Consider the following 19,314-nt stretch of genomic DNA (forward strand, 5'->3'; position numbering starts at 1 on the left):
GTAAGTATTTGTTGTCGGCAGCAGTCCTTTGGGGCATGGGCTGTAGCTATTGGGTAAAAAACTGTCTACTTCCGTGAAGACTCTCAAATTATATTTTTGAGTAAGGTATTGGAATGAAAAAAGCATGCCAGGTGTATGTTAAAGTAACTCTCCAGTGTTTCCAGATTTCTATAAATTATTACCTATAATTTATAAAAATATGAGTGAAATAGTTTAAGTTCCAAAAAATTCTAAGTGCGTTATGTTAAAATGCTTTTCTGTGTTGGAAAGGTGTCACCCCAACAACAGAATGGGGCATGTACCGGTCATAAAAATATGAACGTGAGTAGACTGCTGATTGGGCACCTCATCCTCAGGAGTATGACATCATTCCTTATGAAGAAATAGCAAGCATGTTTTAAACAGTCTGTTTGAGATACAAGTTTGAGATGGAGACATATTTTTTTTAAGACATATTTTTTCTCCAATTCATGCTTTGGCCACAAATTCGAGTAAAGAATGAGTCAACAACATTATTTGGGTCGAAGTTAACAGAATATTAACTTTGTGAGATTTTCACTGGACAGGTGTTCATTTATTGGTTTCTACCTTTATTGTTATCCAAAGCAACACGAGTGGAAACCATTGAAGGAGCAAAGCTGCACAGATATTCCATGGCTCATCACATTCACACTGTTCTGTGTCTGTATGGTTAGTTTTCTGTCAGTGGAGGCTGGTGGGAGGAGCTATAGGAGGACAAGCTCATTGTAATGGCTGGAAAATAATTGTGGTTCTCTATTGCCTCTCTATTGGATGGTTTGTCTATCATTCAAGAAATGCAGGCTAATGAGAGATTGCTATTGGTGCATGATAACCATTACAGGCAGCTCACTCATCAGTAAAGATCAAGACCAAAGCATAATGCAATGTGTTTGTTTTTTTACTTTAGACATTTCCACAAATGAATAACTGTATTTTGAGCAACCTATTCTTTCCTACTGCATGTTTGACAAGTAGGCCTTCAAATGAAAGGTTAAAAAACAGTCAAAATTCCTAAATAGTGCGTGTCTGCGTGTTTTGTGTGTGTGTACTGTCTCTGCGGGTCTGAATGGAGGAAGCTGAAGCGTTGGACTGGGATATTTACTGCCATCTAGTGGTAGTAAACGGAACAACGACACTGCAAAGACAGCGCTTGCTGCTACAATAAACTGTATAACAATGCAATGTAATTGTTTCACTGTGTAGTTTCAGCAGATAAGACCGTTTTCATTGTGATTGTGCCCTGACAACAACAAAAAATTGCAGTTTTGAGAAGTGCAGTAACTGCAGTCGACTGTGGTATTTTGGACGCAGTAATTGCTGCGTTCAACTGCAGTTGATAACTGCATTGTACTGCAGTTGAACTGCAGTTATACTGCACTCTAATTGCAGTTACACTGCAAAATTACTGCAGTAAAAAAAGTGTTTTATGCATACTGTAGTTATACTGCACTCTGACTGCAGTCTTTCTTCCGTAGCGGTGATATAACATTTCTGATTGTATGGGGTCCCCTACGGAAATTCCGGTTAACTTTCATGCAAGAAACTTGAGTCTGACATAACACCTGCAGCTAGCAGAGGCAGAGGTTCATTTTATTACAGCACCCCCGTTGCATTCTGGGAGAGTGGATAGAGACTGAGCAGTGGATCTTTTTTAGTAGTACGGCAATTTCTGGCACCCGAAATCTCATGTCGAAATAGCTAGTCTTCCGCTATCGGTAGTAATGGCGCTGACACGGTTCGAACGGTTCCTGGCCTCGATACTGCGGGGAGCGGTCGGGATGCTGTTTGCTGTCTTCCAGCTGCTCGCTCAGCTGCGGGGAGCCGACAGGTCGGTGAGGAGGCTCCCACCAATCACCAACCCACTGTTGATGGTCCCCGCGATGCGGCTCGCCCGCATGATTCGACGGAGAGAGGCAGGTGAACTTTATTAAAGTGTTGTTAGGTGGTTAAATGCCACCCGGTAGATCGTGACATAACGTGTAGTCATATAGAAATGTCCGGGGTAAATGAAGAACTGCCAGTTGCTTGTTTTATTATGCATCGTAGCTCGGAATGTTTAGGGAAGAGAAAGATGCTGCAAGGTGACTCGGTGGCACTGACGAATGCTGGGATATGTAGGCTAGTAATAACTCACGACAGTAGTTTACTGACAGTAGTTTACTGTACTTCGTACCTAATAGTACTTGTATTAATTACTCTTGGCCTACTTGAATAAATTAGCCTATTGAATTAGCATTTCATATAAAATACATTCAAGTTGGGTGTGTTTTGAAACACATCCTGTCACATCCCAGAGGATATACTGTAGTTTGGTTCTCTATTCCATACAGGGCTCTGTTCAAAAGCAGTGCACTACATAATAAGGTACCAGTTGGGACACAGATTTGTGTGGCTTTTGATGGTTGAGCCGGGCTCCCTGTTGAGAGGGATTTACTTCTAGAACGTAAACAATAGTGGCAGGGGGCCACGTAGAGCCACCGGAGGGGACTTGACTTAACCTGCACAAAGGTCACTGTAGTCAGAGGAGGCTACATCCCAAATGGCAACTGGTGACCTATATAGTGCACTACTTTTGACCAAGGCCCATAGGGTTCTGGTTGAAAGTAGTGCACTATAAAGGGAATAGTGTGCTATTTTGGGATAGAGACAGAGACAATAGGAACTCTTTCCCCGACTCCCGTTCTCTCTCTGCTATGTAACGTTACAGTGCTTTGAACATCTGGAAAATGTCACTATACATCCTGCCAATTGTACTCTCAGAATAGCTTTTTACAGTGTTTACAGCGTACGAGAATATACATATTCATCCTAAATATTCACGGTTGTGCTTCTCATTTATTTTTTGGATTGATCATGATTATATCCCAAATGGCACCCTATTCCCTATGTAATGCACTACTTCTGGTCAAAGGTAGTGCACTAACAGGGAATAGGGTGGCATTTGGGGCACAGAATATCTTGATGAATCAGACTGTAATTGATATAATTGCCCCTGTTCACTCAGGTAACCAGTGTGGAGGTGGTACAGACCTACATAGACCGCATCCAAGAAATTAACCCTCTCATCAATGCCATGGTCAAGGACAGGTAAGAGAGAGGGTGTGTGTGTGTGTGTGAGATCGAGAGAGGACACCTACTTTCACTGTGCATTTCAAGTCAAGCCACACTCCCGTCCTCCCTTTATCTCTTACCTCCTATTCTCTGTCCTTCCCTCCTACCACCCCTCTCTCTCTCTCTCTCTCTCCCTCCATCCCTCCACCCATCTCTCTCAGGTTTTCATTGGCCCTGCAGGAGGCAGCCCAGGTAGATAAGCTGATAGAGGAGGAGACAGGAGGAGAGGATGTTCTGGAGGACAGGCTTCCTCTACTGGGTGTCCCTTTCACTGTCAAAGAGGCCTTCTCCCTCCAGGGTAGGCTGCTAATGCTACTCCTTCTAATGATGGTTAGAATAGAGTCACTTTATGTCTATGTACCCTGGTACTCTGGCAAACAGGGTCACTGCCCTGACCTGCAGCAGTACTGCTGTCTGTTGTATTTCAATATTTGATGCAACGTTTGGTGCCAAAGTATGGAGTCTTGTGGCCAGGGCAGGCTAAATCAAATCAAATCAAATTTATTTTATATAGCCCTTCGTACATCAGCTGATATCTCAAAGTGCTGTACAGAAACCCAGCCTAAAACCCCAAACAGCAAGCAATGCAGGTGAAGAAGCACGGTGGCTAGGAAAAACTCCCTAGAAAGGCCAAAACCTAGGAAGAAACCTAGAGAGGAACCAGGCTATGTGGGGTGGCCAGTCCTCTTCTGGCTGTGCCGGGTGGAGATTATAACAAAACATGGTCAAGATGTTCAAATGTTCATAAATGACCAGCATGGTCGAATAATAATAAGGCAGAATAGTTGAAACTGGAGCAGCAGCACAGTCAGGTGGACTGGGGACAGCAAGGAGTCATCATGTCAGGTATTCCTGGGGCATGGTCCTAGGGCTCAGGTCCTCCGAGAGAGAGAAAGAAAGAGAGAATTAGAGAGAGCATATGTGGGATGGCCAGTCCTCTTCTGGCTGTGCCGGGTGGAGATTATAACAGAACATGGCCAAGATGTTCAAATGTTCATAAATGATCAGCATGGTCGAATAATAATAAGGCAGAACAGTTGAAACTGGAGCAGCAGCACAGCCAGGTGGACTGGGGACAGCAAGGAGTCATCATGTCAGGTAGTCCTGGGGCATGGTCCTAGGGCTCAGGTCCTCCGAGAGAGAGAAAGAGAGAAGGAGAGAATTAGAGAACGCACACTTAGATTCACACAGGACACCGAATAGGACAGGAGAAGTACTCCAGATATAACAAACTGACCCTAGCCCCCCGACACATAAACTACTGCAGCATAAATACTGGAGGCTGAGACAGGAGGGGTCAGGAGACACTGTGGCTACTAAGGCTACTAATGCTACTTATAGTGAGGATAATATGATCAACATGGCCAATACCCTGAGCTGTAGTTGTGCCTGTGCTGCAATCAGTGTTCTTTCCCCACTGGTTGTCCTTGATGCAACGTTTGTTGCTAAAGTCTATCTGTCTCTGTGCCATTCCCTCACTCTCAAGGTCTAAACCTGCTGAAATTGGAAACCTACTGAACTACTACAGTTGAAATAGAAGCCTTGTTTGTTCCAATGCCTTGTTCACTGTCCCCATTTACCATCCCTCTCCCTCTCCCAGGCATGCCTAACTCCACAGGGCTGGTGTCACGGCGGGGGGTGATTTCGGCAACGGACGCTCCCCCGGTGGCTCTGCTGAAGAGGGCAGGGGCCATTCCTCTGGGGGTGACTAACTGTAGTGAGCTCTGCATGTGGCTTGAGTCCCATAACCACCTGTATGGAATCACCAACAACCCATACGACCTGGAGAGAATACCAGGGGGAAGCTCCGGTTAGTTACACCGCTGTCATTCTCCAATGGAATGGAATGGATGGAATCCAATGAAATGGAATGGCAACAGAATGTTTGGAATACGGTGGAATGGAGCAGATAATAGAATGTTACCTTTACTGTCAACCTTCAATATATTGTTACTACCATCTAGTATGACCTTTATCTCTCTGTCTGTCTCTCTCAGGAGGGGAGGGCAGTATTTTGGGGGGCGGTGGTTCCGTGATAGGGGTTGGCTCTGATGTTGGGGGCAGTATTCGCATCCCAGCATTCTTCAACGGCATCTTCGGCCACAAGCCAACATCAGGTGAGGGCGTCCAGTCTGACACCTGTGTGTGAGTGTTGTGTGCATGGAGGTTTGTATCTATCCCCGCGTTGTAGAGAGACACGTTCTGTGTGTGAGTGTTGTGTGCATGGAGGTTTGTATCTGTCCCGCGTTGCAGAGAGACACGTTCTGTGTGTGAGTGTTGTGTGCATGGAGGTTTGTATCTGTCCCGCGTTGCAGAGAGACACGTTCTGTGTGTGAGTGTTGTGTGCATGGAGGTTTGTATCTGTCCCGCGTTGCAGAGAGACACGTTCTGTGTGTGAGTGTTGTGTGCATGGAGGTTTGTATCTATCCCGCGTTGTAGAGAGACACGTTCTGTGTGTGAGTGTTGTGTGCATGGAGGTTTGTATCTATCCCCGCGTTGTAGAGAGACACGTTCTGTGTGTGAGTGTTGTGTGCATGGAGGTTTGTATCTGTCCCGCGTTGTAGAGAGACACGTTCTGTGTGTGAGTGTTGTGTGCATGGAGGTTTGTATCTGTCCCGCGTTGCAGAGAGACACGTTCTGTGTGTGAGTGTTGTGTGCATGGAGGTTTGTATCTGTCCCGCGTTGTAGAGAGACACGTTCTGTGTGTGAGTGTTGTGTGCATGGAGGTTTGTATCTGTCCCGCGTTGCAGAGAGACACGTCCTGTGTGTGAGTGTTGCGTGCATGGAGGTTTGTATCTATCCCGCGTTGCAGAGAGACACGTTCTGTGTGTGAGTGTTGTGTGCATGGAGGTTTGTATCTGTCCCGCGTTGCAGCAGCTACTCTTCCTGGGGTCCACACAGAACATGATACAGAGCATCATTAGACAACAACAGCTCAAGGACAGAACTACATACATTTAAAAAGGGCACACAGCTTTCATGTCCAATACAATAAACACAAACTATCTAGGTCAAATAGGGGAGAGGCGTTGTGCCGTGAGGTGTTGCTTTATCTGTTTTTTAAACCAGGTCTGCTGTTCATTTGAGCAACAGAGTTCCATTGAATAATGGCTCTATGTAATACTGTACGCTTTCTTGAATTTGTTGTGGATTTGGGGACTGTGAAAAGACCCCTGGTGGCATTTTGTTTTTATATATTTTTTTATTTCACCTTTATTTAACCAGGTAGGCTAGTTGAGAACAAGTTCTCATTTGCAACTGCGACCTGGCCAAGATAAAGCATAGCAATTCGACACATACAACAACATAGAGTTACACATGGAATAAACAAAACATACAGTCAATAATTCAGTAGAACAAAATACAACAAAAAGTCTATATACAGTGAGTGCAAATGAGGTACGATAAGGGAGTTAAGGCATTAGGCCATGGTGGCAAAGTAATTACAATATAGCAATTAAACACTGGAATGGTAGAATGTGCAGAAGATGAATGTGCAAGTAGAGATACTGGGGTGCAAAGGAGCAAGATAAATAAATAAATATAGTATGGGGATGAGGTAGATAGATGGGCCGTTTACAGATGGGCTATGTACAGGTGCAGTGATCTGTGAGCTACTCTGACAGCTGGTGCTTAAAGCTAGTGAGGGAGATATGAGTCTCCAGCTTCAGTGATTTTTGCAGTTCGTTCCAGTCATTGGCAGCAGAGAACTGGAAGGATAGTCGACCAAAGGAGGAATTGGCTTTGGGGGTGACCAGTGAGATATATTTGCTGGAGCTTTGGTGACAAAACGGATGGCACTGTGATAGACTGCATCCAATTTGTTGAGTAGAGTATTAGAGGCTATTTTATAGATGACATCCCCGAAGTCGAGGATCGGTAGGATGGTCAGTTTTACGAGGGTTTGTTTGGCAGCATGAGTGAAGGATGCTTTGTTGCGATATAGGAAGCCAATTCTGGATTGGAGATGCTTAATGTGAGTCTGGAAGGAGAGTTTACAGTCTAACCAGACACCCAGGTATTTGTCGTTGTTCACGTATTCTAAGTCAGAACCGTCCAGAGTAGTGATGCTGGACGGACGGGCAGGTGCGGGCAGGGATTGGGTGAAGAGCATGCATTTAGTTTTACTTCTATTTAAGAGCAATTGGAGGCCACGGAAGGAGAGTTGTATGGCATTGAAGCTTGTCTGGAGGTTAGTTAACACAGTGTCCAAAGAGGGGCCAGAAGTATACAGAATCTTGTCGTCTGCGTAGAGGTGGATCAGAGAATCACCAGCAGCAAGAGCGACATCATTGATGTATACAGAGAAGAGAGTCGACCCGAGAATTGAACCCTGTGTAGAGACTGCCAGAGTTCCGGACAACAGGCCCTCCGATTTGACCCACTGAACTCTGTCAGAGAAGTAGTTGGTGAACCAGGCGAGGCAATCATTTGAGATCCCAAGGCTGTCGAGTCTGCCAATAAGAATGTGGTGATTGACAGAGTCGAAAGTCTTGGCCAGGTCGATGAATATGGCTGCACAGTAATGTCTCTTATCGATGGCGGTTATGATTTCGTTTAGGACTTTGAGCGTGGCTGAGGTGCTGTGGCCAAGATTGAACTGTTTGGCCTGAATGCCAAGAGTCATATATGGAGAAATCTGGCACCATAACTACAGTGAAGCATGGTGATGACAGCATAATTCTGTGGGGATGTTTTTCAGTGGCAGGGACTGAGAGACTAGTCAGGATTGAGGGAAAGATGAACAGAGTAAAGTGCAGAGAGATCAAAACCTGCTCCAGGACCTCAAACGGGGGCCAAGGTTCACCTTCCAACAGGACAACAACCCTAAGCACACAGCCAAGACAACGCAAGAGTGGCTACATGACAAGTCTCTGGATGTCCTTGAGTGGCCCAGCAAGAGCCCGGACTTGAACCCTATCGAACATCTCTGGAGAGACCTGAAAATAGCTGTGCAGTGATGCTCCCCATCCAACCTGAAAGAGCTTGAGAGGATCTGCAGAGAAGAATGGGAGAAACTCCCCAAATACAGGTGTGCCAAGCTTATAGTGTCATACCCAAGAAGACTCAAGGCTGTAATTACTGCCAAAGGTGCTTCAACAAAGTATTGAGTAAAGGGTCTGAATACTTATGTAATTCAGATATTTTCATTTTTGTATTTTTTTTTATACATTAGCAAACATAAAAAAAAAAAGAATGTTGCTTTGTCATTATGGGGTATTGTGTGGAGATTGTTGAGGGGAAACTAACTATTTAATCTGGTTTAGAATAAGGCTCTAACGTGACAAAATGTAGAAAAGGTTAAGGGGTCTGAATACTTTCCGAATGCACCGTAAGTTGACTATGTAAACAATTTGGGATTTTCAACACAATGTTTCTTATCAAAAGAAGAAGTGATGTAGTCAGTCTCTTCTCAACTGTTAGCCAAGAGAGACTGGCATACATAGTATTTATATCAGCCCTCTGATTACAATGAGCTACAGTTTAACTAGGTCTTTCTTTGCAACACTTGACCACATGATTGGACAATAATCAAGATCAGACAAAACTAGAGGCTGCAGGACCTTCTTTGTGGAGTCAAAAAGCAGAGCATCTCTTTATTACGGACAGACCTCTCCCCATCTTTACAACCATTGAATCTGTATGTTTTGACCATGACAGTTTACAATCTAAGGGAACACCAAGTAATTGAGTCTCCTCAACTTGTTCAACAGTCACACCATTCATTACCAGATTCAGCTTAGGTCTAGAACTTAGGGAGTGATTGGTACTAAATACAATGCTCTTAGTTTAAGATGTTCAGGAACAGTTTATTACTGGCCACCCATTCCTAAACAGACTGCAACTCTTTGTTAAGAGTTTCAATGACTTCATTAGCTGTGGTTGCTGATGTATATATGGTTGAATCATTAACATACATGAACACACGTCCTTTGTGTGTGTTTGTTTGCTTGCAGGTATGTGTGTTTTTCTGGGTGTTCTACTGATATTGTCCATTATCCTCCCTCTAGACAGGTGTAGTATCTAACGTGGGTCAGTTCTCCTCTCTGTAGGTGTAGTATCTAACGTGGGTCAGTTCTCTCTCTCTCTGTAGGTGTAGTATCTAACGTGGGTCAGTTCTCTCTCTCTCTGTAGGTGTAGTATCTAACGTAGGTCAGTTCTCGTCTCTGTAGGTGTAGTATCTAACGTGGGTCAGTTCTCCTCTCTGTAGGTGTAGTATCTAACGTGGGTCAGTTCTCCTCTCTGTAGGTGTAGTATCTAACGTAGGTCAGTTCTCCTCTCTCTCTCTGTAGGTGTAGTATCTAACGTGGGTCAGTTCTCCTCTCTGTAGGTGTAGTATCTAACGTGGGTCAGTTCTCCTCTCTGTAGGTGTAGTATCTAACGTGGGTCAGTTCTCCTCTCTGTAGGTGTAGTATCTAACGTAGGTCAGTTCTCCTCTCTCTCTCTGTAGGTGTAGTATCTAACGTGGGTCAGTTCTCTCTCTCTCTGTAGGTGTAGTATCTAACGTGGGTCAGTTCCCCCCGGCCTCGGGGCAGCAGCCTGGTTTCTTGTGTACAGGCCCAATGTGTCGCTACGCCCAGGACCTGCTGCCAATGCTCAGAGTTATGGGAGGAGCCAACGCTGACAGGTACAGAGGGGCAACAACAACAACAATCAAAGATAAACAATGACTACACGTTAATAATACCCAGATATGACCATGTCTTCTCTCTCTCTGCCTCCCCCTCTGCAGGTTGTCTCTGTCGTCTCAGGTGGATCTGAAGAGACTTCGGTTCTTTTCTGTTCCTCACGATGGAGGCTCTCCTCTGGTGTCTCCTGTCGACCAGCAGCTAGTCCTGGCTCAGAGGAGGGTGAGAGAGAGAGAGGGGGAGGAGGGGAGGGAGACAGGAGAGTTCCTCTGGTGTCTCCTATAGACCAGCAGCTAGTCCTGGCTCAGAGGAGAGAGAGAAAGGGGGAGGAGGGAAGGGAGACAGGAGAGTTCCTCTGGTCTCTCCTATAGACTAGCAGCTAGTCCTGGCTCAGAGGAGGGTGAGAGAGAGAGAGGGGAGGAGGGGGGGGAGACAGGATAGTTCCTCTGGTGTCTCCTATAGACCAGCAGCTAGTCCTGGCTCAGAGGAGGGTGAGAGAGAGCGGAGGGGAGGGAGACAGGAGAGTTCCTCTGGAGTCTCCTATAGACCAGCAGCTAGTCCTGGCTCAGAGGAGGGTGAGAGAGAGAGGAGGGTGAGTTGGAGAAAGAAAGGGGGAGATAGAGCAAAGGAGGTGGAGATAAGAGATGAGGGAAATGGTTGAATCAGGAGAGACAGAGGAAGATTAGAAGATGGAAATAGAGAGGGAGGGAGAGAACATTAGAGAATTCAGTGTCACCATGTCTTCCCCAGGTGGTAGAGTGTCTGGAGGCAGACCTGGGGGTCAAAGTTCAGCAGCTGAAGATTCCTCAGCTCAAATACTCATTCCAGATCTGGAGTGCGATGATGGGAGCCCCGGGGAAGGATGGAAAGGTGTGTATCTATTTGTGTGAGTTTTTGCTTGTCTCTGAGTGATTGGTGAGTGCTTGAATGTATAGTATTGCCTTAATGGTCTGTATGCCTGTTCGTCCAACAGCAGCCCACATCATTTGCAGAGCTGATGTCTGACCATGGGAAGAAGGTGTGGCCTCTATGGGAGATGGCTAAGTGGACTGTGGGACTCTCCAAGCACACCGTGGCTGCTATAGGTGTGTGATTGTTATGTGTTGGTTATGTGATGGTGTGTGATGGTTTAAGGACATGTAGTAGGCCTCCCCTACTTCTCTGTTCCTCCCTCCTTTTCTCTCTCTCCCTGTCCCCCTCTCCCTTGTCAACTATGTCATGTTGTCTGTAACTGGGGATAATGTTATATTGTCTTTCATTTAACTCAGTGCTCTTGAAAGTGGGGCACATTGTTGTAAATGAAATAACCAGAACTCCCCTCAGTTCTGGTCCTGGTAGAGATGTTTCACTGGTCCCGATCCACGTCAGACTGGGAGTGTGTTGGTACATACAAATGACTGTCCTTTTACCTCTCTCTCTCTACCTCTCTCTCTACCTCTCTCTCTGCCTCTCTCTACCTCTCTCTCGCTCTCTCTCTACCTCTCTCTACATTCTCTCTCAGGTCTGGTCCTGGTAGAGATGTTCCAGAGGTCCCAGCCCACCCAGTTCATCCTGCAGCAGAAGGAGTCTCTCCAGAAGGACCTGGAGGAACTGTTGGGGACAGACGGGGTGCTGCTCTACCCCTCTCACCCGCACCTCGCCCCCAAACACCACCATCCCCTCTTCACCCCCTTCAACTTCTCCTACACTGGTCAGTGGTGCTTTAGCTAGCTTGGTGTCAGTGGTGCTTTAGCTAGCTTGGTGTCAGTGGTGCTTTATCTAGCTTGGTGTCAGTGGTGCTTTATCTAGCTTGGTGTCAGTGGTGCTTTAGCTAGCTTGGTGTCAGTGGTGCTTTAGCTAGCTTGGTGTCAGTGGTGCTTTATCTAGCTTGGTGTCAGTGGTGCTTTAGCTAGCTTGGTGTCAGTGGTGCTTTAGCTAGCTTGGTGTCAGTGGTGCTTTATCTAGCTTGGTGTCAGTGGTGCTTTAGCTAGCTTGGTGTCAGTGGTGCTTTAGCTAGCTTGGTGTCAGTGGTGCTTTAGCTAGCTTGGTGTCAGTGGTGCTTTAGCTAGCTTGGTGTCAGTGGTGCTTTAGCTAGCTTGGTGTCAGTGGTGCTTTATCTAGCTTGGTGTCAGTGGTGCTTTAGCTAGCTTGGTGTCAGTGGTGCTTTAGCTAGCTTGGTGTCAGTGGTGCTTTAGCTAGCTTGGTGTCAGTGGTGCTTTAGCTAGCTTGGTGTCAATGGTGCTTTAGCTAGCTTGGTGTCAGTGGTGCTTTAGCTAGCTTGGTGTCAGTGGTGCTTTAGCTAGCTTGGTGTCAGTGGTGCTTTAGCTAGCTTGGTGTCAGTGGTGCTTTATCTAGCTTGGTGTCAGTGGTGCTTTAGCTAGCTTGGTGGCAGTGGTGCTTTAGCTAGCTTGGTGGCAGTGGTGCTTTAGCTAGCTTGGTGTCAGTGGTGCTTTAGCTAGCTTGGTGTCAGTGGTGCTTTAGCTAGCTTGGTGTCAGTGGTGCTTTAGCTAGCTTGGTGTCAGTGGTGCTTTAGCTAGCTTGGTGTCAGTGGTGGAAGGTAGGCAGTAGTTTGCAGAGCCTTGTATGATCTTTACCTGGTCAGGAAAATATCTAACCCTAAATGACAGCCATTGCCTGAAGTACAGTTCCACATTTTTATCAGCTCTGACACGGTACCCTTCTCTCATTCCTCACAGGTATCTTTAACATTCTGGGCCTTCCGGTGACCCAGTGTCCGTTGGGGCTGAGCGCGGAGGGTTTACCCTTGGGACTGCAGCTGGTAGTGGGGAAGCAGCAGGACCGTCTCTCCCTGGCCACCGCTGTGTTCCTGGAGAAGACCTTCGGCGGTTGGAGAGACCCGGGGAGCATCGCCACGGCCACCACCCAGCTAGATACCTGGCGCGGGGCGTCAACGACCACATCGTGAATATACAGAGATGTTTATTCTGGGATGAATGACAGTCCTAGAAGACAGAGGAATGTATGCACTGACACAGACAGACAGACACACTCACACTGTCTGTTTGCACATGCCGTCCTGTCAGTCGTCCAGCCTTCTCATTCGTTCCTTAACAACAGACTGTCGCCAGGTTACTGAGTCACTCGTCCACTACAGTATGTCTGTTGTGTCTCCGTCACAAAGTGCCCTATGCTTGTCCAAAGAGCCTTTATGTCCTGTCATTGTGTGTTCCTGGCTTGTGTCCCAAATGACTCCCTATATAGTACACTACATTTAACCAGAGCCCTATTCCCTACACAGTGCCCTATATTTGACCAGAGCCCTATTCCCTTCATAGTGCTCTATATTTGACCAGAGCCCTATTCCCTACATAGTGCACTACTTTTGACCAGAGCCCTATTCCTTTCATAGTGCACTACTTACATATTGCACTACTATGGGTCCCGGTCAAAAGTAGCGCACTATATCGGGAATAGGGTGCCATTTGGGATGCGGGTGGTGACTGTCCGACAGCTATATGTTGCGTCAGGGTTTTGTTGTGTAATGTCCAGTAAGGTTTTCTCTCTGTACACTGTATTTGTCCACCACTAACGAGACGTTGGAACCTTATTGGAGAGAGACGGTATTATGAGAATGTAATGTGTTATGGTGTAGTCCATGTTGAAATGATGGGTAATTGATGGGTGATGTGATATACCACGTCTCTTCAATGACTGGCGCTTTTTCAACAAGTTAAAAGGTTAACGTGATCTACTGTATAAAGACATGTGCACATTATGATCATTTGAAAGGATCTCTTTGATAATGTTTCATATTAAATGTCAATGGTTACTGTCCTACTACAATTATGCCAGAACAAATAGTATAATAAAATGTACATTATACTGAGGACAACATTGTATTTCCTAAGTGTGTTTTTGACATTTTCTCTGTGAAACGGACCTTTATATTTCCCCGTAGCAGCAATGGTACACTTCAGGCTGGTTTCCCGGACACAGATTAAGCCATTAAGCATGCTTGTAAATCCAAGAGTGTCCTTAATCTGTATCCGGGAAACCGACCAACAATCTCAGAAATGTAGGCTAATCTTTTCTGCTGACAATGTCTTCTTCAATTTGACCACCGGGGGGAGTATATGCTCCAATTACATTTTATCAATAGCATAGAATGTCCGGTTGTTATTGCAAAGGTGGTGTGCTGTTCAGATCTATGATTGAAAGAGAAATGGGGAACCTGAGCTAGTCGATTCAGTTTTTGTTTGTGTTCTCAATCAAATTTATTTATAAAGCCCTTTTTACATCAGCTGATGTCACAAAGTGCTGTACAGAAACCCAGCCTAAAGCCCCAAACAGAAAGCAATGCAGATGTAGAAGCACGGTGGCTAAAACGTTGGTTCCTGTGACTAAATCATCACAGATTGGAGTGTTGCGATTCAGAATGAAATCACGCAATGATGTCCTCATTCACCACGCACACACCTGTCCACAAATAGGAATCTGTCATCACTCAGGGCCGTGGATTTATGCCTCCTTCAAAACAACTGGGAACTCAGAATTCTCCGACTTCCGACCTCAGTGCGTTCAAACCAACCGGGTTCAGAAAACAAACGACTGGGTAAAAATCATTCTAGAGCTCCGACTTTCTGACGTCATGATTTGACCTCGTATATTTTCCGAGTTCCCAGGTAATGTTTTGCATCCTGGTGGAAGCTATGGTGCTTTTGTTTTGTCCTGTAGCCTAAGGTTTTTACGTGCCAAGATAAGGAAAAATGCAGCCTTATACAAAAGCGCATTGTTTTGAATGTCCACTGACATCCCAACAGTTAAATATGCAATAAAATGTATTTTATTCAAATGAGCTTTCAAATTCTGCTACTTGCTTTAATGTGAAAAGAGTCTGTCTGAATTTGCTTAGAAACATATTTATTTCCAGAATCTTTAACCTGACCATATGTTTGAATATCTGCAGTAGTTTGAGCTCATCATCAGGGTTTTCATCGAGGGGCACCATTGCTTCAAGTTCCAGCGTGTACAGTAAAAGCATCAGTGGCACAGTGGAACAGAATAATACAATATTAGAAAGAAAAAAAGTGTCATTGCAGTGACACTTCCGCTTCACGTTATTTTCTCTCAGGCCCCGCCCCGTGTGTCGTCCAATCAGAGAGCTCGTTTAGAAGCGCTTCAAGAAAACATTATTATTACGGTAGAGAGATCGACCGCACTGGGAATCAGACCAAGAAACGGATCGAAATCCACGGTAGATTTACCGTCGATAGACCATCTGCAGTTATTGTAACGATCGATTTTTTTATTGTGACTGTTTTGACCGAGAAGCCAACACAATTCCTACATCATCCGATACTGCTTTGCAAAGACAGGTAAACCGTTGGATATCCGGCTTATTCGGCCATTATAGCAATCATCCAGGCAGAAATCCCCCGGTAATGAATTTACGGTTGTATTCTGAGCGAGCTCTTCCATGATTAACACTACAGTGTCTGATGGAAAGTGCAATCAAGCTCGTTTCATTTTGATGATCTGTCTTGCAGCAATTTATATTTTCGCTGTTAAGGTCAGTCAGCTTAATTCACCAGCTCTATTTGTCAAGTGGAGAGGAGCGGGCAGCTGAGGGCATGGCTTATCGCCCCACAAGGTGCTTTAGTAGCGGCCGTCTGCTACAGCAACATTGGATCCTATGAACACCCCGTAGGATCGGGATTAATAATAGGGCTACAATGTAGCTAGCGTTGATTAATTGTAGCCGACCATATTCAGAATAATATATTGCAATGAGGTGGTGCTGAAAGAGTGCGATAGAAAAATGAACAAGAGGGGGAATGGCTGACTATAGTTGAAGGTTTTCCCTTTGACTTGGATGAACTATAAACTATAACGAATAGGCTGTTCTTAAACGACTTCCTTCTCTCCCTGACAGTGACAGCTGTGGTCTTTTTGCATGCAGCAATAGGTTCCATCGCCGCTAGGACGAGCCTGCATCGACTGAGACATTGTGATAGGCTGGCTATAGGAGAAGGAACCGGCTGCATGCACCTCCGCCTCCCCCCTCCACCGTCAGCAGCGAGGACGGTACCGTTCAGTGCCTGTATCACCCGTTAACGGGATGACGACGTGAACCAAGCCTCCTCACGCACCGAACGCTGGATTCCGCATGAGGACTGAATGAGTGGAAAGAGAGGGAGACGAGGTGATGGCGATGCTGATCTAGTGAGGAGAAGGGAAAGCCTATTCATTTTCCCGATTGATTTATCAGGATCTTAACAGCCGACACGGGGTCTCTACCAAGGTTTCAACAACCAATTAATCCCCTCGCACGACGGAGGACATTTGTCATTCCGAGGCGATGGGAACCGCGCGTGGATGCCGGACTGCGGTTTAAACGTGCACGTGTCTCTCTGTGAAAGCACCGCTGTGATGGAGCACGACGAAAGTAGCGACGCGGAGGTTGCTGCCGAGCCCCTGCTGCACGGTATTCACGCGCCCAATCGGATCAGGCCCTCGTCGTACCGGGCACTGCGGAGTGCCGTTTCCAGCCTGGCGCGCATCGATGACTTCGTATGTGAGAAGATCGGGTCAGGGTTCTTTTCAGAGGTCTTCAAGGTGAGTCTTCAATGCAAGTTATTAACAAAACCTATTCATTAATTACTGTATAATATTATATTGCAATGCTTAAAAAAACTATGTATAGCCAGCCTCCTTGTATATATATGCAGCATACTACTACTTCTGCCATGATCCATGAGGTCTGAACCTTGATGGCACAGGAAGTAGTAGTGTGCCCACCCTTTGACCAAGGGCATCACCTCCTCAAGTCCAGCTTGCTACACAAGGTTCATCATCATTTACAGGTCTATAGGTCACACACAGGAAAATATGTGTAGGACTGTTGACGGCAGACAACCTTGTTATGCTCAGTATAGATGACAGACCACCCTATGACTCCCCTGAGAGACACATCTCATTAGTACAGCTGCTAGGATCTAGCTAGCCCAGGCTCATGACTCTCTGTTTCATTACATTACACATAAGTCAATAGAGGAAGGCGTCTTCTGTAGGGGGAGTTTTGTTAAGAGCCGCGCCGCTCGGTCTGAACATTAAAGCGCTCGAGTATAGAGAATCTAATCTAATCCGCTGTGAAATATGTTTTCAATAACCAACAATATTGTATATTCAGCTGTTTTGAAGTTGGTATTCAAAACCGAAAGTAAAAGATGCAAAAGCGAAACTTAAGAACGGGAAGCATAGAAATAGCACACATAGAACAGATCTAACGCTTTTTAGACTTGTGCTCAATGCCATGACAAATCTATAACTCACATTTCTATGCTAAAGAAAGTTACATTTTATACGGTTAGGGTTCCCACACGGACATGTCTCCATGGTACAGCGCTTGTTTACCGAAAACAGACGGTAGACTGAGTGCACTGCCTGTGCCAATTAGCTATCTGCGTCTCACCTGTGTAAATGGAAAACAGACGCCACAAACGTGTTGTCACTGAAAAATACTGCCGGCTGCAACTGTGTTAAAAACATTGTACAGTAAGTGCGTATTTTGCATCTGTGGAATAATGTTGATGTGAAATGAAAGTAGAGAGCTTTACGTTTCTAGAACTGTACCACAACTGAGAATCGATTCATGGTTAGATGGATTATTTGGCTGCCAGAGTAATGTAATGTCCTTGGACTATAAGGAGTAAGGTTATTCTCTTTAGTCTGTTGTTGTGCAGGGATCTAGTCTATTTCTTAGAGACTTGTTCAGCATATACTAACAAAAGATTTTGACATGGTGAAAGAGGTGGGAATCTCTCCTGCCAGAGAGATGTGTGTCTCAGTGGCACTGTGCCCCTACCCTGCCAGAGAGGTGTGTGTCTTAGTGGTACTGTGCCCTGCCAGAGAGATGTGTGTCTCAGTGGCACTGTGCCCTGCCAGAGAGGTGTGTGTCTCAGTGGTACTGTGCCCTGCCAGAGAGGTGTGTGTCTCAGTGGTACTGTGCCCTGCCAGAGAGGTGTGTGTTTCAGTGATACTGTGCCCTGCCAGAGAGGTGTGTGTCTCAGTGGTACTGTGCCCTGCCAGAGAGATGTGTGTCTCAGTGGTACTGTGCCCCTGCCCTGCCAGAGAGGTGTGTGTCTCAGTGGCACTGTGTCCTGCCAGAGAGTTGTGTGTCTCAGTGGTACTGTGCCCCTGCCCTGACAGAGAGGTGTGTGTATCAGTGGTACTGTGCCCTGCCAGAGAGTTGTGTGTCTCAGTGGTACTGTGCCCTGCCAGAGAGTTTTGTGTCTCAGTGGTACTGTGCCCTGCCAGAGAGGTGTGTGTCTCAGTGATACTGTGCCCTGTCAGAGAGGTTTGTGTCTCAGTGGTACTGTGCCCCTGCCAGAGAGTTTTGTGTCTCAGTGGCACTGTGCCCTGCCAGAGAGTTTTGTGTCTCAGTGGTGCTGTGCCCTGCCAGAGAGTTGTGTGTCTCAGTGGTACTGTGCCCTGCCAGAGAGGTGTGTGTCTCAGTTGCACTGTGCCCGGCCAGAGAGGTGTGTGTCTCAGTGGTACTGTGCCCTGCCAGAGAGATGTGTGTCTCAGTGGTACTGTGCCCTGCCAGAGAGGTGTGTGTCTCAGTGGTACTGTGCCCTGCCAGAGAGATGTGTGTCTCAGTGATACTGTGCCCTGCCAGAGAGGTGTGTGTCTCAGTGGTACTGTGCCCTGCCAGGGAGGTGTGTGTCTCAGTGGTACTGTGCCCCTGCCCTGCCAGAGAGGTGTGTGTCAGTGGTACTGTGCCCCTGCCCTGCCAGAGAGGTGTGTGTCTCAGTGGCACTGTGCCTCTGCCCTGCCAGAGAGGTGTGTGTCTCAGTGGTACTGTGCCCTGCCAGAGAGGTGTGTGTCTCAGTCGTGCTGTTCCCCTGCCCTGCCAGAGAGGTGTGTGTCTCAGTGGCACTGTGCCCTGCCAGAGAAGTGTGTGTCTCAGTGGGACTGTGCCCCTGCCCTGCCAGAGAGGAGGAGAGGACTGTGTGATTACAGGAGAACAGGTCGCGCTCACTGCTCACACTAAGCTGATTACCTCTCAGGCTCTCACAGCCTCTGTGTGTTTCTGTGTGTGTGTTTACAGTGTGTGCATCTTCAATTTAAACTATAGCAACTTCACTGTGAACTGAAGGTGTGATGGTGAGCACATCAGTGTGTGGGGACTTGTGTGTGTTTGTTTTAAAACCTCAAGGTCCGTGACTGCTGTATAAATGCCCATGTCGTTACCACAGACTATTAACATGACAGTCAATGTGTTCACTGGGCCAAGATACAGTACATTACTGATACACAACATCAATGTGATCACTGGGACAAGATACAGTACGTTACTGATACACAACATCAATGTGTTCACTGGGCCAAGATACAGTACATTACTGATTCACAACATCAATGTGTTCACTGGGCCAAGATACAGTACATTACTGATACACAACATCAATGTGTTCACTGGGCCAAGATACAGTACATTACTGATACACAACATCAATGTGTTCACTGGGCCAAGATGCAGTACATTACTGATACACAACATCAATGTGTTCACTGGGCCAAGATGCAGTACATTACTGATACACAACATCAA

At 46.2% G+C, this 19,314-nt stretch overlaps 2 protein-coding genes across 3 annotated transcripts in view; both read left to right on the forward strand.

Annotated features, from left to right (window-relative positions):
• Positions 1-1,546: 1,546 nt before the first annotated feature.
• LOC110497270 (fatty-acid amide hydrolase 2-A) lies at positions 1,547-13,593 on the forward strand. The gene is made up of 11 exons (XM_036933961.1): positions 1,547-1,934; positions 3,026-3,108; positions 3,294-3,430; positions 4,733-4,942; positions 5,130-5,249; positions 9,625-9,760; positions 9,866-9,983; positions 10,512-10,631; positions 10,735-10,846; positions 11,263-11,451; positions 12,437-13,593. The coding sequence occupies exons 1-11, from the start codon at positions 1,743-1,745 to the stop codon at positions 12,664-12,666; spliced, it is 1,647 nt and encodes a 548-aa protein (XP_036789856.1). The 5' UTR covers positions 1,547-1,742; the 3' UTR covers positions 12,667-13,593.
• Positions 13,594-14,872: 1,279 nt separating this feature from the next.
• LOC110497264 (dual specificity testis-specific protein kinase 1) overlaps positions 14,873-19,314 on the forward strand; it is a 49,790-nt gene continuing 45,348 nt past the window's right edge. Inside the window, exons 1-2 of one of the 2 annotated variants that reach the window (XM_036933962.1) lie at positions 14,873-15,076; positions 15,634-16,316. In XM_036933962.1, the coding sequence (XP_036789857.1) occupies positions 16,077-16,316 (240 nt within the window). In that variant the 5' untranslated portion in view covers positions 14,873-15,076; positions 15,634-16,076. Of the gene's footprint in view, positions 15,077-15,633; positions 16,317-17,086; positions 17,256-19,314 lie in introns of those variants that run through there. The other variant, XM_036933963.1, reaches the window with a different exon arrangement.

Source organism: Oncorhynchus mykiss, chromosome 10 (genome assembly GCF_013265735.2).
Source record: "Oncorhynchus mykiss isolate Arlee chromosome 10, USDA_OmykA_1.1, whole genome shotgun sequence".
In the NCBI taxonomy this organism is placed as follows: Eukaryota; Metazoa; Chordata; class Actinopteri; order Salmoniformes; family Salmonidae; genus Oncorhynchus; species Oncorhynchus mykiss.